Genomic DNA, 27,045 nt, shown 5'->3' with positions numbered 1-27,045 from the left:
TAAAAGAACTTCCAACGCTAACCATCCACAAAATAATATTAATGAGATGCTATGTTCTATTAGAAGCTGCGTGCTAGGATCTATTTTCTGTTTCCACTATTCTGCACTGAAATATGATGCTATCAGCATCTTCAAGGCCAGGGGCAATTTCAAAAACCTTAACACTCATTAACACTAAAGGTGTTAACAGAATTTTATGGTTCTTTGTGGAGATTTCATACGCAAGGATCAGTACGCTCTCAGCAACTAAGTTGACAATCTGACCCCAGAGATATTTCTAAACAACTCTCTTATGGCCTCATTATATTATATTCCATATAGATGTATTGCAATCCAATGTACTACCTGACATTTTTATGATGAAACACCTCATATTAGAAAAAAAATAATCTCACACTTGAAATCTGTTTTATGAAGCAGATGACAGAGTGATGCAATTTTTTTTTCTTTTTTGCTTAAAGAAGATAATTGGAAGATTCTTCAGATAAGAACTGCCAAAATAACAAAGTTCATTGCATACTGTGTAATTTGGACTGGAAGTAACTCAACACAACATACAGGGGGTAAAATTCTCATCTAACAGCATAAAACTGAGACAGTAAAACAATTCCTTTTTAGGTATTACATATATGTATTATAAATATTTGTCTGTTCTGGCCTCTGCTATGTTGAAACCAACACAGTCCTCAAATAGAACAATGATTGTGTTATTTTTCTGAATTGAACAGAACAAATATTGTGTTATTTTCTGCCTATAATGATTCCCTATTTACATTTTCACCTCATCTTCTTCTATGTGGATACGCAGAGGTATAAATAAGACCAGTTTAAGATATTTCTTAAGAATTTTCCCAGGCACAAATATATATATAATGTCAAATTAGTAGGTCTTGGATGCTATAACAAAATATCACCAATTTGTTGCCCTAAAGAGCAGAAGCTTCTTTTCAAGATTCTGGGGCTGAAATGTCTAAACTCAGGGTGAAAGCCCTCTTTCCAGTGTGCACACAGCTACTTTCTTGCTGAATCTCCTTTACATGGTAAGAAAATAGAGAAAGGAAGTGAGAAAGAGACACGTTCTCTGCTTTTATCGTTCAAGGATGAAAGGTCCACATTTTCCTAAGGTCCCTGCTTACACCACCTTGGTTAGACTTAAGTATCTCGCTACAGTCAGATTACAATCATGTATTCATGTTCTCTCTTCATTACAAATTGCTGCCAGAAATTTGAAAGAAATATTTCATCCTGTTTCAAAAACATACTCAAGTAAATAGGTATTCTTTAAGCTATAAAAATTACATCATGTGGGCAACAGATGATAAAGCCAGAAATGGTACTAACCGAAGCCAATGCTAAGGAAAGCTTACCATTCGAGATAATTTTCCTGGAATGTCCTTATTTTTCTGAAGATGAAGTTGAATCACAGATTTTTCTTTCTGAAACATTGTGTGACTCCCCAAACACTGATCACTGGAGGAGGAAAAGAAAATGAACAAGATGAACACAATCATATTCTCCCCTAGTTCCCATAAATGCACGCTTTCCTCTCTGACTCCATTTCCTTGTATTTTTAGAACGAGGCGTAGAAAAAAGTAAACTCTAAGTTTACTTGTGGATGTGTATGCATGTGAGTGTAAATGAGGGTATTTTAAAATTTTCTTGGAAAACAGTATTAGCAGAATTCAGTATTCAATATTGACTGAATTTGTTGCAAAAAAAAAAAAAACTGTTGAAATTCACGATACGGATTTTCCATTCATTTTTAAAAAGATACTGTATGTCTGTGTGTGTGTGTGTGTGCATAATGAATATAATAAGGAGAAATACTTATCTGCATAAATGCAGATAATATAACTAGTTTCAAATGTGTAGATAAGTTAGAAGATGAATAGCTATCTTTGGAATAAGTGTAATGCATCATAGCAAAGATTATCTTTCATAGCCAAACTCAGTTTCCCCAGTCATTGTCAACATGCTTCTCGAAGGTCTTACACAACTAATGTCTTTGTGGAATCCACAAAAGCAAGAGAGGAGAATGGAGCAGGCAAAACATCATTGTCTCTAGAGAAAAAAATTCGAGTTTCATGACCTCAGGCAGGACAAGCAAATTATCTTAAATAATAATTTCTTCTTGAGAATCAGTATATTAATGTCTACATCATAGAATTTATAGTGCATTAAACAGAAAAATCACAACACTTAAGATATTTCTAAAGGATAATTACATTAATTTTCTTTTTCTTTCTCTGTAAACATTTAGTGAACACATAGTAAATGATGACTGCAATGAATTATAACCCTGAAACATTATTTTAGGCAAAACCTGATTCTTATGTGAAATAAGGAGCTTTTACTATTTGGTTTCCTTTATGGCTTTAAATTTTGTTAATCTCTTGTAAATCTTGCGCATTCAAAAACATGTTCTATTTTAGTGCACTCTGTTTAAAAAGTCTCAGTTGACAGTAGCACGAAGGCACATCAGACATGTTTGGCATGCTTCACTTCATAAAGAAGGACAAAAATAAGGAAAGAAAAAAAAAACTTAAAACACAATGATTCCCTTGGAGTGCATTGCACAAAGCCTTGGTGTGTCGTGGGGATATACGACACATGGAGAGAGCACAGATATCCACAGCATCTCTACAGAGAAAGGAGTCAAGCACTTAGCCTTGCCCTCCCTGCTGTCCAACCCAGGTCAACCCTGAATCATGAGACACTTGCTTGGCCCAGAGAAACAAGGCAGGATGCCCTTTGCAGTCCTCGCTGTGGTAGTCATTAATGTGATGGTCACCTAAGGCATTTTCTGCTAGAGAAGCCAGTGGCTGTCATATATCTTGAGTTCAGTTTGGAGTGCTTCCAGGAAATCCAGACTGCTCTATTGCCCCTGAGAAAGTGCACCGCCAATGTCATGGTCTACCCCACTCAGTTGCTGCAGCACTGTGATATGACAAAGTTATCATTGAGGTGTGGTGAAGTAACAGCTCCAGTGTGATTTCCTTGCTGCCCCAAACTACAAGAGTATCACCTGCCACCCACAGCCTCTGTGGAGTTTCTGGATAATTATTCCAACTATCGCACAGCCTCAGGCAGCAGCTGAGCAGCCATCCCAAGTGTGGGCCTATCTACCTCTTCCAGATGCAACCTCATGGCTCTACATATCTTCCTGGGGGCCTGAGAAACAACTGGGAGGCTTTCCATAAGAATCCCAGATAGAGGATGCTCCTAGGAGCCTTCAGAAGTGTCCTTCCACACATTCATGACATTGGAAAGATGCTTGACAGCCCACCCTGAGCTACTCAGCTGCAGGGGCCCACCAAAGCACCTGCACAGGCTTTGGACACCAACACCTGCTTCCCGTTGTGGTGTGACCACCCACCTGGAATATTGGCGTTACTTCGCCCAGGGAAGCTCTCGGAAACTAGCCAGTATCCTATACCTGCCATCCAATATACCCTGTGCTGAGCTGTAACAGGACCTGCTCTTACCAAGAACCAAAGAAAATATCCCTGATAATATAGATGTAAAACTTCCCAACAAAATACTTACAAATCAAATAACACAAAAGCATCTTACACTGCAAGAAAATGGGTTTTATCTAAGGGATACATACAAATATGGTTCAAAACAAGACAAACAATAAACCTTAATGAATCACATCCCCACAATTAAGAACAAAACCACGATCATCTCATTGGTGCAAAATAAGCATTCAACCCTCAATACATCAGGCATACAAGGAATATAGTTCAACAAAACAACTAGTACAGGATAAAATGAGAGTCAACATCACACTGAGTGTGGAAAGATCTGAAAATGTCTGCCCCAAAGGAGGGAAAAAGACAAGGTTCAATTTGACCAGTGTTGCTCAGTACGAAATCTTAGTCAGACCCAAGGCAGACAAGTAAGAGACTGTAGAATTATCAATGTTTGCAGATTACATGACTTTATGGAAAAACTAACAGAGTTCATCAAAACATTAATATAACTGATAATTTAGTAAACTCGCACAATAGGAGATCAACCAGTTGCTTTTCTACTCAGAATAAAGCTGCTGTGAAGAAATCAAGAAAGTAATCTCATTCACGGTAGGCACCATAAAACCCTGAAAGTCGATTTAACCAAGTATACACTGAAAATTAGAAAACTATGATGAAGTCGAAGAACATACACACACACAATGGAAAGAAATCCATATCCACAGATTAGAATAAAGCTCATGAAATGTCCATATTACCCAAACTTACTTAAGACTCCTTGGAATCCTCACTCTCGTTCCAGTGACTGGGGCCATCACTGTACCACAGTGGGTAGGGCTGCCAACTGGGATGCTGACATCCCATATGGGTTCTGATTTGTGTCCCAGATGCTTGTCTTACACTGCAATTCCCTGCTTGTAGCCTGGGAAAGGCAGCAGATGATGACAAAAGACACTGGTCCCATGTGTCAATTTAGGACACCCAAATCAAAGTCTTGGCCTTGGACCAATGCTTGGCACTGGGGCCATCTGTGAAGTTAAACATCTCTCTCTCTCTCTCTCTCTCTCTCTCTCTCTCTCTCTCTCTCTGTTCCCCTTTCTCTGGAATACTGACTTTCAAATAAACAAAATGCTTCTTTTTTAGAAATGGGAAACATCAATGACGTTCTCTATGAAAAAGGAAAAAAAAATTCATCTATTGTAAAACCATAGAAGATCTCATGTAGCCAGGAGAGATTTGAGCAAAAGGAACAAGGCTATAGGCATCATACACCTTTCCTCAAAATGTACTTGAAAATTTGATGAGTCAAAACATGATGGTACTGGAATAAAAACCAACACAGAGGCCAGTGGGACAGAATGAAGAACCAAAACTAAATTCATGTACATAAAATCCACTGATTTTTTTTGTAAGTTTCCAGGAATATGCTCTAGAGAAAGGATGGTCTCTTCAATAAATGGTGATGGGAAAACTGCTGGACATTCATAAAAGATTGAAACTAGACTCCAAGCTCCTCTCACTATGTACAAAAATCAAATCAAAACAAATCAAACACTCTAATGTTAGACCTAAAATTGCTAAATTTAGGCAGTAATTTTAAAAAGGTAACAAAATCCACAAACTACAGGCAACAAAGTAAAACTCGATATTTAAGAATATATCAAACTAAGAAGGGAGCCATAAACATAGTGAAAAGTTACACAAAAATTGAGAGAAAATATTTTCAAACGAGTCATCAAAGAAGCAGTTTCCATAATGTCTAAAGAACTAAAAACAGTGCAACAACCAAAAAAAAAAAAATCCAACTATCTGATCAAAAATAGGCAATGATCTAAATCACTGATATTTCTCAGAAGACACAAAAGAAGCCAACTAATCAATACACAAAAATGTTCAGAATCAGTAATAATTAGGGAAATGCAAGCAAATCATAAAATGTCATCTTATTCTAGTTAGAATGTCATTATCAAAAACATAAAACAACAACGACAAAAAAACCTGAAAAGGATCCAGGAAATAAAAATGTTGTGTATACTTTGTAGGAAGATAAATAAGGACAGCCATTGGGAAAACAGTATAGAGGCACCTCAAGGCCCCCCAAATTAAAATTATGTATGTTTTCCCATTTGATCTGGTTTTTTGACTCCTGGACACATATTCGAGGTAATGAAAGCAGTATATCCAAGAGTCAGCTGTTCTCACATGTTTATTTCAGTAGTATTTGCAATAGTCAATATGGACTCAACCACAGTGCCAACAACACGCGAATGAAAAAAGGTGCTATTTACAAACCACACAACGTTACTCAGTTATACAGAAACGAACTAAATGCCGCCATTTTGTGACAACATGCATGAGACTGGAGAACCTTATGCTAAATGAAATAAATCCAGCAATAAAAAGCCGAATTACATGTGTTCTTACATGTAGAAGGTCATACGAGCTGTTTCCATTGAAGTGAAGTAAAATGGTGGACGCTGAAGGGTTGAAAAGCTTGCAGGAAGGGAAACCGAAGGAAGTCGACTAATACGTATCAAAACACAAGTACTTAGAAGCAACGTGCGCTGGTGTTCTATAGTTCAGGAGGTGACTATATTACCCACACTTTATTATCTATTTTACGAAGAACTAAAGAGGTAAGTCTAAAGGCTGAAAACACAAAGAAATAATATATCAGAGTAAATGGGAAAAAAATTAAGTTTTATTTGTTTGAAAAAGCAGATTTTACAGGGGAAAAGAGAGGTAGAGAAGGTCTTCCATCTACTGCTTTACTCTCCAAATGGTTGCAAAGGCCAGAGCTTCGCTGATCTGAAGCTAAGTTTGTAGTACATGAAGAAGCTGTTAGCTTCTTTGGGGTCTTTCATGCGGATGCAGAGGCCCATGGACTTGGACCATCCTCCACTGCTTTCCCAGGCATAAGCAGAGAACTGGATTCGAAGTGGAGCAGCCAGCACAGAAACTAGTGCCCATATGCAATGCTTGCACAGGATCACCATGCTGGTGATCTGTTACATAAATCACCATGTTGGTCCCAATAAATGAAAAATTGTTGTGGAATCATAAATGCTAATTTCCCTGTTTTGGTTGTTAAACTTTATATTTTTATGCATGCAAAAATTACCACAATGTATCCTGTAAATTTATACAAGCATTGTATGTTAAGTAAAAAATAGAAGGCTCTTGATTAAATATGAGGATTTTGGATGAGAAAATATCTTACAAGTTTGTGTCCCTTAAAATAATAGGTTCATTTACCTGGATATCTCACTAAATATTTGTGTCAGCCTGTTCCCTCCAATGTCACATAGAAAAGCACTGTATTGAGATTTACTAAGAGCTGTGTGAATCTTTTTATTAAGGCAATATTTAGTGTTTAATGGCTATGTGATTTTAGATTTACTAAATTATATTTAAAGGCTTTTAGTGATATTGTGCAGTAGACACTAGACTAATTAGTTGAAATGAGGTCATTCTGACCAAAAGTCTGCCAAAATCATAAAACACAACTTTTATCTTAATGGTAACTAAGGAAAATAATTTAAAACATTTTACTAATTTCTTTCTTTATTTTAAATGTTGAAATGCTAGTATGTTGGACATTAAAATGTTTAAATTATAATGTTAAAATCAATCCACCTATCCTAATATTTTTATTGTGGCTAGTACAAAAAAAATTAAAACTGCTATCTGGCTCACATGATTTTTCAATTGGACGATGCAAATGAATGAGAGAAAACATTGAAGGATGGAGCCAAAAGCGTTATGTAGAATTTAATGAAAAGAAGATGAATAAAATAAATTCATGTTAAAGAAATCCAGGTATCATCATTGGGCATTGTGTTGCAGCAGGCTCAGTCCGTGGTTTAGATGCCCAAATCCTGTCTCATAGTGCCAGGTTGAGGGCCAGCTGCTCCGCTTCGGATTCAGTTCTTCGGTAATGAATCTGAGAATCAGCAGATGATTTGCTCAAGTGCATGATGTCCTGTCACTCCGGGCTCCTGGTTCCGGGCTTTGGCTTGTCACGGCTGTGGCCACTGGAGCACATGAGTGGTGCTCTCATTCCTCATCCTCTCTCTCTGTACTCCCTTAAGCTTTCAAATCAATAAATGCATCTAGGTATCAGAAACGATTGGAGCAAAGGCTACCACACTAAGAAAAAGAGAAATGAAAATCAGAGTGGCTAACCTGGGTAAGAGAGAGGAGGATTGGGGCGCTTACAAGACAAGTCATGTTAGGTGTGTATATGCTTTTAATTGCAAACACTACAACTATCTACTTGAGACAGTGTAAACACAGCATTTATCTCCATCTGGTCACATTTTAAATACAAGTGTGTAGTAAGTCTTATTTGACAACTGCATACACAACTTCAGCTGGCAAATGACCCAAATTTCTAGAATATGGAAAAAAAAGATTGTTTTCTTCATACATAGTAACAAATAAAATATTTCTGCACATTCATCATTTATTCCCTCAACAAATATTTCATTGCAGTGATGTGCTAGTTACTAAGTTAGGAACTGCTAGCAGTAGTCCTGTCATGTGAGAGGAAAATAAAGGCTGAAGCCCAGCATAGTTCCCCTGGTTTCTGTTTATAGAAAGCTCATGTTACTTTAAAATATTTCACGGGAAATATATAAAGCAGAGACTAATGACCCTAACTCCAAAAAAAAAGTGTAAACCCCCTAGACAAGGCTTAGTTGATGAATATTGATTGACAGCGCTCTGGGTATGCCTTGTAAGCTCACATTCATGAGGAAGGTCTCCCTGAAATAAGTGCATATCCTTGCTTTATAGAATAAGCTAAAATGTGCTGCATTTTATGTGTAAAAAATGGTCACGAGGTTGTGCTTGAAATATTAAAGTTTTTGATACAAAAAATTTCAATTTAATTTTAGAAATATTGAGGTCCATCCAAGATATTTATTTTAGAAAATTCAATTAAGTTGGGGATTTAATGCTTAAGAAGCTAAAATGTTGGGGCCCGACGGCGTGGCCTAGTAGCTAAAGTCCTCGCCTTGAATGCCCTGGGATCCCTTATGGGCACTGGTTCTAATCCCGGTGGCCCTACTTCCCATCCAGCTCCCTGTTTGTGCCCTGGGAAAGCAGTCGAGGACAGCCCAAGGCTTTGGGACTCTGCACCTGTGTGGGATACCTGGAAGAAGCTCCTGGATCCTGGCTTCGGATCGGCATAGCATCGGCCGTTGTGCTCACTTGGGGAGTGAATCATCAGACAGAAGATCTTCCTGTCTCTCCTCCTCTCTGTATATCTGACTTTCCAATAAATAAATAAATCTTTAAAAAAAAGAACAAATATAACAAAATCTTAACAATATCATAATACTTCACAGGTTTGTTCTCAAATAGTCATTTGACATCTGTCAATTTTTTTAAAGGTTTGCTTTATTTTCATTAAAAGGCAGAGAGAATCCAGTATGATGGCATAACAAGCTAATCCTTCACCAGCGGTGATTGCTTCTCATATGGGTGCCGGTCAGAGTCCAGTTGCTCCATTTCAGATCCAGCTCCCTGCTAATGGACCAGGCCATGGCAGCCAGTTGGGGAATAATCCAGCAGACAGACAACTTCTCCTCTGTCTCTATTTCTCTCTACAAATATAAAACTCTTCCAAGTAAAATACGCAAATCTTTAAAGGAGAGAGAGCAGAGAAACAGAGCTCATTCATCTGCTGGGTCACTCCCTAAATGCTACATTCTCTTCAGTCATCAGTAGGTCAGTCTGATGTCGGGAGCCAGGAACTCATTCCAGCTCTCCCACCTGTGCAGCAGGGACCCAAGAACTGGAGCCTCAAATACCGGCTGCCTCATCGAATACAGGAAGCTGCATAGGAAAATGATTTGAGAACCAAGGCATTCCTGTATGAGATGGACGTGTCTCAAACAGTGACTTAATGAGTAATATGTACTGTTCTCTTACACATTCCATGATACCACAGCTATCACACCTATTACTAGTAAACCAGTTTTGCAACTCATAAAATAGCCCCACAGTTAATGCTTAATGTGGCATTTGGAGCTGACTTAGCATAATGTTACTCAGCCTTACTTTTACGCCTCACTTTTAGAAGAACCATGATTTACACAAAAATTAAAATTCATGACCCGGAGATGCAAGCCAAGGTTAAGCTCTAAAGCTAGGCTTGAGACGCATCAGACATTCAGGTGGTGAGAGCTATGCTTTTCAACACGGCCTTCATGGTTATAAATTGGTACCAAAAGTTACAGTCAAGAGGTAATTAAACCTTAAACATCTAAACATCTTTCTTCAAACGCCTCATTCTTCTCAGGAACTCCTTCTAGCCCGTAGAAAGCAACAATCTCTACCCCCGTGCACTTGATTAAATTCCATTGTGCATGTAGTACATGTAGATTCTCTAAGTAAAACTAATAATACAAAGCAAAATTAAATATACTGCAAGATGCTTTCTTCAGACTACAAAAAAATTTCATAACTATTGAGTTTGTAATATCTTTTCCACTAAGCCAAGTAATCAGAAAATAAAATTAAATACTGGCACCACAATATGTACAAATGAAGTTACTAACACAGAGTGCCAAAATCACAGCAGGAAAGCTGGGATTTTGTGTCCTTTGCATAAATAGTAAGCACTGAGCCCTTAGGAATGCTTTCTCATAAGCAGTCACTGTCTCAGGAGATCAAAAACATATTTTTTTCCAACTCAAGAATTAATTCTTCTTCTTCCCATATTATTATAGGAGAAGAATTGTTAGACTGTTCTAATATAATACATATATTCAGCACTAAGATTAAAATAGAACACAAAAGTCTTATTAAGCTGGCTAACTTGAAATAATATGTAATTTATAAGTTATCTAGCTAATCATTTCTTTAAGAAAAACAGAGGTGAGGCCCAGCACTGTGGCCTCGTGGATAAAGTTCTTGCTTTTTGCACTCCAGAGATCTCATATGGGTGGCCGTTCTAATCCCAGCAGTCCTGCCTCCCATCCAGCTCCCTTCTTGTGGCCTGGGAAAGCAGTTGAGGGCTGCCTAAGGCCTTGGGACCCTGCACCCATATGAGAGACCTGGAAGAAGCTCCTGTCTCCTGGCTTCAGATCAGTGCAGCTCTGGCCATTAAGGCCACCTGGGGAGTGAATCATTGGATGGAAGATCTTCCTCTCTGTTTCTCCTCCTCTGTATATCTGACTTTGCAGTATAAAATAAAATTAAAAAAAAAAAAAACAGAGCACTAGGTTTATTTAAACTTAAATTCAGAATTGAGAAAATTTAATCATGCTTAGCTATAAAAGGTCTTTGATATTTAAATATTAAAAAGAACATGGAAGTTGCATATTTCCAATTGTAGCAATAAGGAAGTGAAGCTAATCTGTATCTGTATTCACATTTAAGTTGCTACGCCATTTTGGAAAGTTTGCCACAGTTCTATGATTTCTTTGATCAAGCTTTGAGGTTAATGATGTTTCCACAGGGTGTGAGCATTTGGCACAGCAGAGAAGATGCTGGTTGGGAAGCCTGAGTTCCATGCGAGAGTGTCTGTGTTTGAATTCTGTCATCACTTCTGATCTCAGCTTCCTGCGCATGTGCACCTGCTAATGCATCCAGGACTTGGTCCCTGTTACCCACCTGTGAGACATGGATTAAGTTTCAGGTTCCTGATGTCAGCCTGGCCCAGCCCTAGCTATTGTGAACCGTTGGTGAGTGAACCAGCAAGTGGAGTTCTGTATCCCAAATAAATAGTAAATAAGAAATTAAAAAAAAAATCTTTCACATTTCAACTCCTTAGAAAACTGGGGTTGAAATAAGCTATGCTTCTTGCAGGATCTTTGATCTTACATAGCTCCTTCTTTGGAGAATCATCTTTAAACAAGGTACAAAGAGGTATATTTCACCCACTGCTTCACTCTGCACACGGCTGCAACAGGTGGTGCTAGGCCCGGCCAAAGCCAGGAGCCAGGAGCTTTGGCTGGTTCTATTCCGCAGGTGCAGGAACTCAAGCACTTGGGTCATCTTCACTTGCTTTCGCAGAAGCTGCTTTGGAAGTGGAGCCTTCAGGACTTGAACCAGTTCCCACTTGAGATGCTGGCAGCACAGGCAGCACAGGCTGCGGCTTAACCTACTAGGCCACAACAAAAGCCCCAACAGCAAGATTTTTGAGAGAGGAAAATAATTAAATAATGTGGTAAGAAAAAAAGCAGTACGTAGAAACAACTTCACTTCTAGCTGATGTTAGTCTGTAGAATAAAGTAGGAGTTGGGAAGTAGCATTGTATTTCACGGATTTCGGATGTACTTATGAAGAAGTAAACCTCCTGTGAGATACAAACCCAGATGTAGATACAATTATTTATTCATTGCAAGAAGAAAGGAAGGAAGGGAGGGGAGCAAAGGAAGGGTGTCTGGCCTTCAGAATTTTATACGGTGTATCCAACGGGAAAGAAAAGATGCCATAGTTCCAATCCTTCAACCTGACTTAGAACAAGTCTGATGGAAGGCAACCAACTGGATAAGACTAAAGGAAATGGATCACTTGGAACGCCCTCCTCCATGACAGCTACATTGGACACGACAAAGCAGAAACACAGTGGAGAATTTCAACAATTTCTGAATGCATTGGCTGATTTCTGTTCCTTTATTCTGCTCTAATTTGCTGGTTCAGTATTCCATGCTTTATATTGCTGACAGTCGGCTACTGGGCTGTCATTAGCTTGTAACATATAAATAACATTCCTGTTCTAATTCTTTTTTAAAGAATGGTTAATTTTTATTGGAAAGGCAAATATACAGAGGAGGAGAAACAGAGAAAAAGATCTTGCATCTGATGATTCACTCCCCAAGTGGCCACAATGACCGGAGCTGAGCCAATCTGAAGCCAGGAGCCAGAAAACTCTTCCGGGTCTCCCACACAGGTGCAGGGTCCTAAGGCCCTGGGCTGTCCTCGACTGCTTTCCCAGGCCATAAGCAGGGAGCTGGATGGGAAGCAGGGCTGTTGGGATAAGAACCTGCACCCATTTGGATACGGGTGTGTTCAAGGCAAGGACTTTAGCTGTTAGGCTACCATGCTGGGCCCAATATTTCTGTTCTGATTCTTTGTTACTCTGTTCATAATATATTGTTGTGTTTAAAATCCAATCTATAAAATGTTGTCTCGGAGAAAATACTGACAGCTTGTGAGATATTATATAACACCACCAAACTCAAGGGTAAATAAAGTGTATTATATAGGCAGAATAGGCCAGAAAACTTTTCACTAAAAAGTCCTTTGTTTATTTAAGAGGGAAATAAGGAGGTTGAGATGGGTGTGTGTTGTGTGTGTGTGATTGAGGGTGGAGGGAGGCAGGAAGGGAGACAGACAGACGGATTGTGATAAAGATTCATAAAGATCTTGAATTCTCTGCTTTGCTTCTTCACATGCCTTCAACCATCGAGGCTGAGCCAGGCTAAAGCAAGAATCTGAATTTCAACAGTGCTCCCATGTGGGCGACAGGGACCCATGTCCTTGATCCATAATCAGCTGCCTCTTAGGGTATGATTAGGGAATTGGAAATGGAAAGGGATCAGGACTCCAACTCCAACACCCTGACGTGGCATGTAGGAATCTCACACAGCATCTTAATTGCCACACTGAACGTCTGCCCTCATGGGATACCTGGGGAAAGGACTGAGGTATTAAATTAGGATGAAAGTTAAATGAATCAGAAATGCAATATAGATGAGTCACCAAAAGCGGAATCTTTATTGGCTAGGAAAATTATCTTTAATTTCACAAGACGCTATAAGCATCTTAATTGCTTTGTTGAGTTTTATAATGTATTGTCCTGGGAAAAGTGAGCAAATATCTTGCTATTAGTGAGTCTGCATTCCTAGTCATTGATATCTTGAGCTCAGATCCTTCAACATGGATGACAGCATCCCAAAGTGATGTCTTCATTGCTACACCAAAAGCATGCTCTGCAGTTATTTGTAAAGTCACATCCTTAGGTGATTTGAATAATGCATTAAGCTAGGAGAATGTTGAGGCTCAGAGAATGATATTGAAAAGTGTGGCATGGGGCTTGCTTAGTTTTTTGCTCTAAAGGAAATAGAAAGATGTATGGACCAACTTCAGCATCAAAATGCCGCAGGTCTTGCTCTGTTCTCTCTGCTCCCCAGCACAGGGAAGGGTGTTATGAAAAGTCCCTTTGCCTACCTGAGCAGGTAAAACCAGAAAAGGAACACCAATCTCTTTAGTCTTCAGGTTGAACTACCATCAAGTAAAGGAGACTAAACTCATATCACACGATGGCTGAAGTCTGTCCACGCATTGAGACAGACTTTCATTACACACAACTGCCTTCTATTTTGGCTCCAAAGGGAATTGTATACAACCATGGACAGATCTGTAGATCAGGAGAATTTGCTTCCTGCTGTTGTATGTGCTGCAAGCTCATTGGGTTACTCTCAAACTCATTTACTATTCTCTTAACAATTATCTACCCTCCTGGCTTCTCCCACCACATCTGTATATAAGATTCAAACCCAGAGGGGCTGTTAATCAGATTGCTATGATATTTTTTTCCTATGCAGTAATGTTTTTGCTGCCCTTTTGAACTTTAATACATTCCTGTGTTATTTCTCCTACTTTGTCTATTGTCAGTTCAATGCATAGAGTCTTCAGAGGGTAAAGGGGAAACTTCCCTTTGCACCCTCAAGAGTAATGTGCTAATATAACAGCAATAAATGCAAACATAGGTATGGTTTGTACACACACAATGTGAGTTCGAATTTTATGGAATTTTCCAACATCCTCTAGGTCCATTTTACTATGAATATTGAAGCTATAAATGCAAATATGGTTTACGTATATCCCCCAGGGATTCACAATTTGGAATTTAGTTCTCATGGTGACAGAGATAGTGAACTATGAAAAGATCATGCTTGCTTTGGCAGCACATTTACTAAAAAGATGGGGTGCACTAGAGGCTCTTAGTTCATTGGGAGAGCTTCCTTTAGAGGGACTGAGCTTGCTGTTGTGTGATCTCTGAGCACTGCTGATAGTGACATGTCAGAAAAGCAAAACAGCCCTGCCTTGCTCTCTTGCACATGCATCCTGTCATGGGATGTGATCTTTTCCTCCTGCACACGTTCTCAATGCTGTGTCATCTGCTGTTGAGTCTTCTCCAAGTGACCACCCAATCATGGGCTTTAAGTCTCTGAAACTATGTTAAAATGGCTCAACAGGTTAACTCTTCACCTGTCTACCCCAGCCTATTATGTGGTTGCTAGTTCAAGTCTCAGCTGCTCCACTTCCCATCCAGCTCCCTGCTTGTGGCCTTAAAGAGCAGTGAGGAAATGGCTCTTGAGCCTCTGCACTTGTGTGGGAGACCTGGATAGAGGCTCCTGGCTCCTTACTTTAGATTAGCTCAGCTCTGGCTATCGTGGCTGCTTGTGGAGTGAACCAATGAATTGAAGATCTCTCTCTCTCCTTTTTAAATCTGCTTTTCAAATAAAGTAAATAGTTCTTTAAAGAGAGAGAGAGAGAAAAAAGAAACATCTTAGAAAGTCAGACTGCCTCCAATGTTTTGTGGTATTAATAAAAAATAGGATAATCCAGTAGCCTTTATTTACATCTCATTCATTTTCAAAATCTTATGTTAATTTACTAACTTTGTAAAGCTAGAAGAGTTCAATGCCATAAGACTGTATGTCAGAGACACAACACAGATAATCACTAATATAACCCTAGAATAACTGTGATCAAAACTTCTGAGCTGATCATTTAATTTTGATGACAATGGGCCTTACATGTAACTTAAACTCTTAAGGACACACTACTCTACAATATGACACCATAACATATGAAAATAGAGCAGAATGGGGATACCACTCTCAAATTCACTGTTTCCTTTCTATCCTGAAAAGGTAAACCTGCATTCCAGAGGTGTCTTTTTCACTGAGGAAATAACATTCCTATACTCACAATGCTGGCCCTCCACCACAAACCTGATCAACTGGCCCTGTTTAATCCCCAGATTATTGCCATTATGTCACATCCATTTTGTCCCATCAGACTTCCGCGTAAATGGCCACCTTTCCATAAACTTACAGTGCATGGCTTTTTCTCTTTGAGTCTTTCTTGATGAAGGTCCCCAGGTCATGCAAAGCTTACATTTTATGCACTTGTACAATCTTCTACAAATATCTTCTTTGTTACAGGGGCTTCAGCAGTGAACCTCATGGTAGGTGAGAATCCTTACTTCTTTGTAGCTACCCAGTCTAAACTTAGTTGGTTCAATAATTACATACAGTCACTACTTTGATAAATCAACTATCTGGAAGAAACCAATTAGCTTAAATTTAAAGATTCATCTTTTAGTACAAAATAGATAAGAAGTTGCAGAAGTACCAACCAAATATAATTTATCTCTAAACTTATAAAACAGAATAGATAAAAAAGTGTAATTCTGACAACGTAAAAGGAACTTAAAGTGAAATAATCTCCACATCATTCTGCAAAAGTATAGCCATTTTAGGAGACTAATGCTTTTCTCCTTTTAGTTCATTATTAAAACCATATAATATTGTGAATTTATTTAGTTCTACACTTCCCAGGAGCTCAGAGCTATCTACAACACATTATGTAACGATGTGTATGGGCTTAATTTAAAAGTTTAATACTTGTAATTAAAGATTAGTAAAATGAAATCTTATAACACCTTTTTAAAGTAAGGAAAATATATTAAAATCTTACTTTTAGGTGTAAGAAATGGATATCAGAAAGTTAACCAAGTTTGACAAAGCACAGTAACATAGTGTAATAGTTACCATAGTGGACTGGTTGTATTTTAATATTGCTTATTTAGATAGACACAAAATTTCCATAAGGAAATTTAATTTGTCCATTCAGAAAATTAGAAAGAATATTTAGCACATATATTCAGTGATTATTACGTGGCATTTTTTAGCCAAATCCGTATCTAAATATTTGTGGATATGAATTTTATTAAAAAAATATGTCAGGATATTAATGTTTTACCTGTGGTTATACAAAATGTCACATGTTGAATTATAAACTTAGGCTCAAATACATAAACATACAAATTGAGCGTAAGTGTATTTTATAATATGTTACATGCTATGTATAAAATATATATAATGATTATCCATAATGAGGCAGCATCACTGGATACTGGATGCCCTTTTGTTTTTAAAAGAGTTATTTTTATTTTCATTGGAAATGCAGATTTGCAGAGGAGAGAAAGACAGATCTTTCACCTGCTGTCTCACTTCCCAGAGACCGCAATGGCTGGAGCGGAGCCAATCCAGAGCCAGGAGCCAGAAGCATCTCGAATCTCCCACATGGGTACAGGGACCAAGGCTTTGAGCATCCTCTACTGCCTTCCCAGACTTCACAGGCAGGGAGTTGGATCGGAAGTGGAGCAGCTAAGACACGACTCAGTTCCCAAATGGGATACCAGCGCTTCTTAGGTTAGGATTTAGTCATTGAGCCACAGTGTCCAGGCTGCCCATCAGAAACTCAACATGTCTCAGAACTATTGGTTACCAAGCACCAAAGATACTTGTGTTTCTCTTATATGCATGTTGCATATAACTCACCAGGAAACTCGGTAATCATTTATTTTCCTCTTTCACACAGTTCCACATTTTCAATCTATAACTTTGGTTTATTTCACCATCCTAAGATTCCACAAATTTCTTAACTTCTACTTATTCTTCCTGTCAATCTTTCAGTTAGTAATATTCTCCTAGTTGCGATTTTCAAAATTCTTTTGAAATACACATTGCCATTCACAATACTATTTAAATGATTTATTTTTTCCAAAGGAGGTTATTTATCTCCTTAATTTCCTGGGAACAAAATCATGTATTTTGTAGCAATTATGTAAATAAAAATGAATAAACATTGTATATGTGGTAATGTTGTTTCAAGGTGGAACCACTTCAAAATTTTAGTACACAGAATTTCATTGTATTTTCACATAGAAATAAACATTCCTTCTTTAAAAAATTAAATTTGGCTTGAAAATGTATCTTTCTTACTTCAACAAGGTTTAATGCATGTTTTTGTATCAAGATGTGTGATGGTACATGCTTAATTTATAACTTTCCTTGCTATATTTATTGTATAATGTTTCCCGGTACATTTTATCATTATTTTGCAGAACTATTAGAGGGCCTGGCATGGCAGCCTAGCAGCTAAAATCCTTTTCTTGCACTCCAGGGATCCCAGATATGAACTGGTTATAATCCTGGCAGCCCTGCTTCCCATCCAGCTCCCTGTTTGTGGCCTAGAAAAGCAGTCAAGAACAGCCCAAAGCCATGGGATCTTGCACCCATGTGGGAGACCCAGAAGAAGCCCCTGGCTCCCGGCTTCAGATCAGCTCAGCTCGGACTATTGTGGTCACTTGAGGAGTGAATCATCGGACAGAAGATCTTCCTCTCTGTATATCTGATTTTCCAACAAAAAACAAATTCTTAAAAAAAGATAAGTATTAGGGGTATGGCTTCCTCCAGGTCTCTTCTTATTGTTAGACATTCAAATAATGAGCAAGCCACTATTGCAGCCCTGCTATTGGTGTTTTCCTAGAAATACTGATGGTAGTAGCAAAATTACTGAAACACAGGTTATAGGAATTTCAGAAATCTTTTACAATATATACATTTTTGGCCAAATTCTCCTGAGCTTATCTGAATTTATATTCCTAGCAGCTATTTGCTTGGGCACATTGTGCCTCCAAAATTTATTTAAAATATTTCAACAGCTTCATGAGCCATGATGACATGTCATCGATTAACTGTATTTTGTTATTAATTAGATTAAGCTCTTTATTCTTTGTGAGATGTCATGTGGTGCAGCAGTTTAGAGATCACCTGGGATGCTCTCATTCCATATTCAAGTTTCTGGGTGTGAATCCTAGCTTCTGGTGGAGGCGTACCCTGGGGTGCAGCAGTGATGGCTCGCATACTTAATAAAGAAGACAAAGCCCTTTCTCAGGTATATGGGAAAAAAACCCAAGCTAGGTTGCACTTCAAAGTCCAAGGACTTTAAATCCCATATGGACAAATGACTGTAAGTAACCTCCATGTACCAACACTTGATAGGCTTTTTTATCTTGAGAAATTCTCGTTCAATGAAGTTTTGAAATAGTGAAATGACTACCTAAGCCTTTTAACATGTATTATGCGATACTTCATCTAAATCTTATGATCAGGAAGCAGGAGAGAGGCAAGCTTTCCATCGGCCAACAACTGAACTACCCTCTGTGGATGCCTTCCCCAGTTCATGCATCTGTTGCTATGGCATCAACTGAACTCCAGGTATACGTAGGGAAACATGTAGAAAAGGCAAGTTCAAACGATTAATCAAAGTAAGATTAAACCTGCTAAAGCATCCTATTCCACGCATTATCAAAGCCATATATACAAGCACAGATACGGAGCAGGATAATAAATGCAAAGAGTCAAGGAAAAGAGGGAATACCTGTCAGTTTCATGCAAGAAAACATCTGTGACTTCATATAAATATTCATTAGAGTATTGTTCTAACTAGTAACTCGAAAAGAAAAATAATTAGCCTTACAAGTCATTTAGAGTTCACATTTTACAATGAAAGACTGGATTGGTTGATCCAAATATCATCAAATCCACCAAATGCTTCACAAGGCATTTGCAAACACATTCATGCCAAAATATTAACACTGAAACATTTTTATTTCTGTAAGGTTGTTAATCTTTGGAAAGTTACAAAATGCAAGGAAGAATGCGACATCTCTGGACTTAAAACTTAAGCATTTTAAACAACAGAAGAATCAAAAAAGAAATATTCTTTTTTATTGTACGGTATTTTTAAAGCTCTCTGTGGAATTCCAGACAGAGTTATTATGCAAACTGAAAAATGCATTTTCTATAAAATAAACATTTTAAATGGGCAAACACATTTAAATAAGTATACCTATAAACTGCCCAGATAACAAAAGAAAGACGTTTGGAACTGACTGTTAAAAAAGGAAAAAAAAAAAAGCTGTAATGGTAAGACTCAAATCCCACGTGGCTTAAAAACTTCAGTGTTTAATCAACACACTAGTACAGTTCCAAATCAAGCATATACTCCTTTTAAGGGATTTTGCTGTATTTTAAAACTGTGATTAACTGGGAACTTTTAAACCTGAAAATTCCATGTCCTTGGACCCACCTGAAACCCAGGAAAATCGAGACTGAGTCAACCTTTTCACAGCTCACTTAAATAGCTGTTGCCATAAATACACATAACACAAAAACTGTCAAAATGATGACAAAATTTTGAAACTCACTGCATGGGGTTTGAATTGATTGGGTGATACTGGCTGTAAGACTGCAATACAAAACATGTGAGTCAAATCTACTTAAAAGAACAACAAGATAGTTCTCCTTAATACAGAGAAATTACAAGAATTTAAATTGGCCTTAATAAGATACTTACTTCTGCAAAAATTCTTCAGAGCCGCACACACTTAGAAGATAATCTTTGGGAAATAGCTGGTCATTTGTTAAAAACTGCAGAGTTTCTGCAATTAGGTCTTTGACAAGATAGTTAGCTAAAAACAAAGATAAAAGATAAAATAAAAGTCAACAACATTGTTTAACTACTAGCTAGGGAAAAGTTTTCAGCTCGCGCGCGCACACACACACACACACACACAAATAAAAACATCAAGCCAATTATGAAGCTGTAACCATATAGTTCCATCAAGGGAACTGAGAATGAAATGTATCACATTTATTAGTTTGAGTACTTTTAGGGGTATTTCTTTTAAATGCTTTTCATTTTCTTGATTAGCTATATCTTCACATAATTTAACCAGATAGCATGCTCGCTCTGTTCAATGTTGTATCTCCACTCAGACTAAGGAAACACCTGGGGAAGTCACAGCTGGATAACGGTGCTAGGCATGAGTTCTCCTCCCTTGTTGTCTATGGAGCCTTCAGGATGAAATCATTCTCCATCAGCTCAATATTTTTAGAGCATTTGTATTCTCCAACACGCAAATTCATATCTTCATAATAAGACAGTTTTACCATTGCCTTGTGGTTATCAAGCATCTAACCTCGAAGCTCTGTTTTTTTTTATTTGTTTGTTTTATATGCAGAGATAGGTTCCTCATTTGTTAGAAGGGTTTAAAACACAATGGGGTTGTTTTTTCCGTTAAGAACAAATGTGAGGTTAAAAGTTTAAAAACCAGAAAATGTGGACAATGAATTTGCCATGTCCTTGCTTTGGATGAGATCCAGCGTTTTCAGTGAATCAAAGGGATGCAGCAGACTCCACTGAGGACACTTGGCCAACAAGACTTTGTGTTCACACTGAAACCACAAGTAGCCTTGTTTGAACCTTGTCTGCAGTGTCTGCACTTCACTGTATTTATTTGTTTTTACTGCCACTTCTTTTGTTGGAGGGAAAGGGTTGACTGAAACCAGCTAACCAACTGTAGTGCAAGCGATACTGCAGCCACAAAGTAGAAAAAAACAACAAAACAAAAATGGAATGCTGGATTTAAACACAAGTTTTTACGGTAGATCAAAAGGTCATTAAAGAAACTGTTGGAGAAACACATGGTAAAGACTATCAGGGAATTAAAGATTGTCTAAATGCCTTTTTCTCAGGTGGCTTGTCAAAAAAAAATTCTTTTTCAGTGTGACTTGATAAGAGAGAATAGGGCAGACTGGAATCTTAAGTTCACAGAATGCCGGTGCCAGAGACCAAGGTCAAACTCTACTGATAATACTCTACACGTGGGCACAACCAAAGTCTGTCGGCTAGTGTCCCCAGCTGGGCAGTGAGCCACCGTCACACTTGTTTACCTGAAGATATCCTTGAGATGGTCACATGCTGACTTCTGTACTTGGGTCACATTGTTGCTTACTGATCATCAAACATAGCTCAAATCAACATGGGTTTAGCTATCAGCGCTTGAGTCACATCAGTTCCTATAATCTGACTCCCCAAGCAGTTTAATAAAAGGTTGAGGCAGTGAGCCTTATGGGTCCACCTTCTTTTCTCAGAGGAGGGTTTCTTTTCTGCCACCCTGCATCTATAATCTCCATCTTGCTCCCCATTCTTTGTTTTCTCAATCACGTGTCCTCTCTTTCTCCAAGGTTGTTTATGCCACTGTAGGCGGCGGTAGCTTTGACATGGAAGAGAGTACTTTAAGTTTACTACCATTTGGAAATAAAGATTGAAATTGATTGAATTAAAGGTTAAAAAAAAATAACAGAAAACTGTTAACCATAAGCGCTTGGACAAGAGGGTGAGAGAACTGGCCATTACACGATGGCAGGAAAGTATCGCTGAAAACATCACTCTTTTCTGCCAGTCAATCAACTTCTCCATCTTCAAAGACTACATCTTCTATTCTACGGGGGTGACCATGAATTAGTGCTTGTTGCACTTTACAGACAAGACTCCACAAGCCCATGAAGTGTACCACCAGTGCCAGGCTGGGTCTTGGTTTGAAATCTCTTACTGGCTGCTTTCTGTTACACTTTGTGTATTTCATTACTGCTTATAATCTTGCATGTCTAAACTTGAAATCATTATCTTCCCCTGAAACCCAGTCATTAGGAGTCAGCAAATCAAACGTAAGCCTACGAGTATTCTGTCTGCTTTTAAATGGATTTCATACCTGTGCTTTAATGTTGGGGAATAGATCCTGTTCCCCGGTCTCCATGAAATGCTAACCATGTTGTCTACTTTATTGAAAAGAGTAAAACTGACTTGAATTTCTCCCTGGATACCTGCAACAGTCAGGGTTGGGCCAGGCCAAAACCAGGAACCAGGAGCTCTAGGCTGGTTTCCCTTGTGGGTGGCAGGTGGCAGAAATCCAAGTGCTTTGTGCCATCATCTGCTGCCCTCCCTGGCTTGTTAGCAGGCAACTGAATCCGAAGCAGGGTAGGGATTTATCCCAGGCACGCTGACAGGGATGCACATGTCTTTCAAGCAATGGCTAACCTGTGGCACAATACAAACTTCTGTTTTCTTGCATGTGTCTTTTCTCATCTTTTGCATCCTCGTCCATAGATTTTTAAGACTTCTAAGGGCGCGCAAAGCCTCTTTATTTCTTTTAATCTCTAACACTAAAGAAAGTTACCTATCTACTGAAACATCTTATGAAAAACACAAATTGTCCCTGACTGGTCAATAAAAATGGTGGGGGGAGGGGTACAGGGAAGAAGAGAGAGAATATTCAGTACTATAACATGGACGAATGGAAGTGGTGCCATAGTACTGAGCAAAGAAACTAAATTCTTTTCTTTTCCTCAGTAACTAAAGCCAACACAACCCAGGCCTGTGACCATTTTGATCGGAGCCTGACACGGTATCATTATTTTTGGCTAGAAAATCAGAATCTTGCTTTTTGAGATGGGGAAGTGCAGTCAACAGAGACTACTTTAGGTAGCCAGCCAAACAGCCCATATGCTTGAGTCTGTAACACCCTATTTGTTTTAAAGAAGTAAAGGAATTCAATTAGTACAGAATAAGAGAAGGCTGGGAAAAGGTTTTGTTAAATAGTGGACTGGAAAAGTTATGTAGCATATTGAATCCATTTAAAGATATCCTAGGTATGGACAATCGGCACATTGGTCAAGATGCTACTTGAGAAACCTTCAGCACATAGCAGGGTTCCTAGGTGAAAACAGAGTTCTTGGCTTCCAATCCAGCTTCCCAGTAGGAGCTTTGGGAGGCAGCAGTGAGAGCCCCAGTACATATTTTTGCCTCAGGATAAAACAACAGCAAGAAACAGTTATTTGTAAGAGTTTCAAACCATGAGTTCAAGCCTGTGTATGAAGACCAACTTCATAAACATTCATTTATTTTTAAGACCACTTACCATGTGGCATAAGATGAACTACTTGTATTGAGTTACCAGTAACAATACTTATATTAAACTTAGTGTTAGAGAAGAGTTGATGTGGAAATGGTGTGACAGGGCTCCAGATCTTCCCAGAATTAGAATCAATATCACTTGCATGGTATGTTTCTCTTATTCTGAAAAACGAATGTGAAAAGAAAAGTACTTAGGATCAGATCTGAAATATACGCAATTTAAAAATATACCCACTGTACAAGAGTAATGAAAGCAGGGACCGGTGAAGTGGCCTAGCAGCCGGGATCCCATATGGGTGCCGGTTCTAATCCTGGCAGCTCCACTTCCCATCCAGCTCCCTGCCTGTGGCCCGGGAAAGCAGTCAAGGACGGTCCAAAGCTTTAGGACCCTGCACCCGTGTGGGAGACCCTGAAGAGGTTCCTGGATCCTGGCATCGGCCGTTGTGCTCACTTGGGGAGTGAATCATCAGACAGAAGATCTTCCGTCTCTCCTTCTCTTACAAAGCTATCTTTCAAATTTAACTTGATCCTCTTTTGAATTAAGAAAGGCCAGAACATTTAGATCCTCAAAGTGTTAGCACTGAGTGGACAGCTTGTATACAAAATAATTTGCATATATGCAAGTTCTCATTTTGTAAGACAATATTTGTGAATAATTATTAAAATTCAAGAAAAGTGTGTGTAAAAATAACCTTTGGCTTTCTTTCTTATTATGGTAGAGTTCTTTTTGGTTTGTTTGTTTTTAGTTTTCATAGCCATTTTCAAAGACATCACAGTGAGAAAAGACATTTGAAAGCTTGAAAAAATGTACCATAAGCTACTGACAAACCATCACATAAAATATTTTCATGTCACTTGGGCATCCACAAGAAGATTTCACCTATGAATATGAAATTATCTTTTTAAAGAAGAGTTGCCAGAGGAGCTAATAATATGCATTCTGTCAAGAGAGTTAAACTGAAGAGTGATACCTTGCAGTACTAAAAGAGCCATTTCTCACACTCAGAAGCAGAAATGGCCTCATTGGCGGCAAGGGGCTAGCTAGGCATGTCATTTTGTTATAGCAAGGAGCTTATTCCCGAATCAATATTGATCAATTTAAAGATCCTAATTTAGAAAGCCAAATGGTTCAATATTCAAAGTATCATTTAAAATCTTCTTTAAACTAGAGCAAGAAATCGTTAAATGTGAAATATGTTCCTGGGTTTCAGACCTTTTTGTTTTTGCATGTGTTACATCTAGGCCTCCCAGAAAGATCAGGATTTTGTTTTAAAGCAGGGCTCTGCTTTCTTGCTTGTTTTTACTTTGAATATCGCTTATGCAAAAAAAAGCAGTTATTAGATATGGAAATTGTCTTTCAACTAACGATTAAATAAATAAATGATTCAATCTTTAATCTCAAAGTATCATCTGACTGGAGAAAGCTTTTAAGTCAATGTATGTTTATTTTGCTGCACACAACAGCCACAAATGGATAAAAAGCAGCAGAATTAACATACAAATGCATTCATGTAAAACCTTTTCAGAAATGATAGCAACAGAGGAACTGGCATTGGATAAATTTTAATTAATAGTGAAGAACTGATTTTTACAAAAAGACATCTAGCGGAGCTGGCACAGCAAGTTAACCTGCTACTTGCAAGTCCGGAGCACAGATTTGAGTTCTATCTGCTCAAGTTCAAATCGAATTTAACTGCTAATACATCTGAGAAGACAGCAGAAAATGGCCCAGGTACTCATTCCCCTACCGCCCATGTTGGGAGAGCTGAATGGAATTCAGAGCTCCTGGCTTGCCCTGGCCTAGACTCTGCCATTGCTGGCTTTCAGATGGCAAACCATGGGGAGGAATGTATCTCTAACTTTATTCCTCTCTCACATAAATATTTATTCAAATAAAGAAAAATAAGTAAACTTAAAAGGACATCTGCTTTATAGAATAATTTTTAGATTAGCAAAAAAGCAGGGTTTTTTTTTTTTTGGTTAATATTCCCAATTGATATTTCAGCAGAAACACATCTGTATTTGTTTAATATTTTAGCAACCCATTCAAGGCAAGCATGAGGTAGTCAAATGGTTTTTAAATAGAATATTTCTGGTAAAATAAATAGACTAAAGTTATTTGGGGACTGAGTGAGTGGAGTTAGTTCTTTGCTTATATCATTACAAGAGAAAGTCATTGCAAACAAAGCTATCAAGAAACCACAAGGGTAGGTCTGTAGTTATAAAATATTCCACATTAATAAACTTCCATAGAGGAAAAATCTGTTTGACTATAAACAAAAATCATAACAAGAGTTGACTGGGGATTAATTTGTCAAGGATTCCTATAAGCTGCTGTGTTTACACATTTAGGACTTGTGCTAGACACAGAAAATGAATCAGTGCAGTGGTATAATACAGACATTGGTTCATGCACAAAAATTTCCAAGTGATGAAATAGCTGGACTTACTTGTTTACTTTGTCACAAAAAGAAGCTAGACTCCTGCTACTCCCGTGAGGGACTTCAACCAGCTGAACGGAGCAACCTATTGTCTGGAGACATAAAAAAAAAAAAAAATCACACTGTATTAGTAGTTTGATGCAGAGGGAAAAAAGGGATTAAACATCCATCATTTTAATCCTATTTTTTGTGTGTGTGTGTGTTTTCTTTTTTTTTTTTTATTTACTTATTTTTTTCAAATTTAATTGGGGTAAAAAAAGGGTCAAGGTCTAAAGGGGGATATAGAGGAAGAAGCCCCACCCAATCTCCCCCCCACCCCAAGTCCCGGTGTGGGGCGCGCTCCGAGATACTCGATCAAGTGGTCCCAATAGTTCACCGTTCATGGGTCGTTGCCGGTCTCGCCACCCCAATCATGATGTGGTCATTGAAGAGTCCATTGATTGACACAGTCCCTTCTAGGGTCTCCGTTTGCCCAGTCTCTGCTGCCAACAGATGGCTGAGGTTGTTGCTTGATTTGTCCTGTCTTTCCCTGGTTAGGACTCCGAGTCCGGTGTCTCGAATGGGAAGATCCTCGAAGAAATTTTGAGGTATTCCCAGTCCAGATTCCTGCTGTTTTAGTAGCATAGGGCCCGTCACAGTCCACTGCCCCGGTCAGCTGGCGGCTGCAGTTGCTGGGCCGGTTCTGCCTCCACCCGTGTCCTCTTGCAGTCCAGCCTGGTTCCACCCTGGACGCCTTTGTCCCTCGCACGTACCAGTAGGAGTTGCAACCCAGTCAGGGCGGCCCACAGTAGCCTCAACCAGGCCCACCTCCTACCCTGGCTTGCCAGTATATATGGCATACTAGCCCAGTCTGTCCCCAGTACCCTTCTGTTCATATTCTTGCCAACAGGTGTTGCCACCTACTTCCATCTAACTATCTCCTCCTACCGTCCCTAACGGTTTAATCCTATCTTAAAGATTGGTTTTTGTCCTCAGTACATCTAGATTTTTTTTAATGTGAAATGATCATGATATAGAAAAATACATAGACTTTAAGTAAACGGTTTGAGTCTTCAGAAGTAAATTCACCAAGTTATGATTTCAATAACCCAATGGGAACAGAGAAACTGTTCTTTAGTTTGGAAAGCTGACATCTCCTTTAGCCTGCTTCCACTGCGCAGCAAAGGCGAGGCGTCTTTAAATATCTCAATGAAATGAGCATCACTCATTCGTTATGCCTTCCATAATTTTGATGTTCATTATTGTGTGTTACCTGTATTCTATTCTATTAC

General features: G+C 38.5%; 1 protein-coding gene across 2 annotated transcripts in view; it reads right to left on the bottom strand.

The window, feature by feature from the left end:
• Positions 1-27,045, bottom strand: part of PIK3C2G (phosphatidylinositol-4-phosphate 3-kinase catalytic subunit type 2 gamma) — a 241,159-nt gene that overhangs the window by 210,389 nt on the left and 3,725 nt on the right. For both annotated transcript variants that reach the window (XM_040968303.1, XM_040968311.1), the window contains exons 2-5: positions 25,784-25,866; positions 23,338-23,495; positions 19,932-20,046; positions 1,368-1,470 (exon numbers count right to left, since the gene is read on the bottom strand). In XM_040968303.1, the coding sequence (XP_040824237.1) occupies positions 1,368-1,470; positions 19,932-20,046; positions 23,338-23,495; positions 25,784-25,866 (459 nt within the window). The remainder of the gene's footprint in view (positions 1-1,367; positions 1,471-19,931; positions 20,047-23,337; positions 23,496-25,783; positions 25,867-27,045) is intronic.

The sequence above is a fragment of the Ochotona curzoniae genome, unplaced genomic scaffold (assembly GCF_017591425.1).
Source record: "Ochotona curzoniae isolate NIBS_2020 unplaced genomic scaffold, NIBS_Ocur_1.0 contig_1482, whole genome shotgun sequence".
Classification (NCBI taxonomy): domain Eukaryota; kingdom Metazoa; phylum Chordata; class Mammalia; order Lagomorpha; family Ochotonidae; genus Ochotona; species Ochotona curzoniae.
Note: the sequence above shows the minus strand (reverse complement) of the source record. Positions and strands in the feature narration are given on the sequence as shown.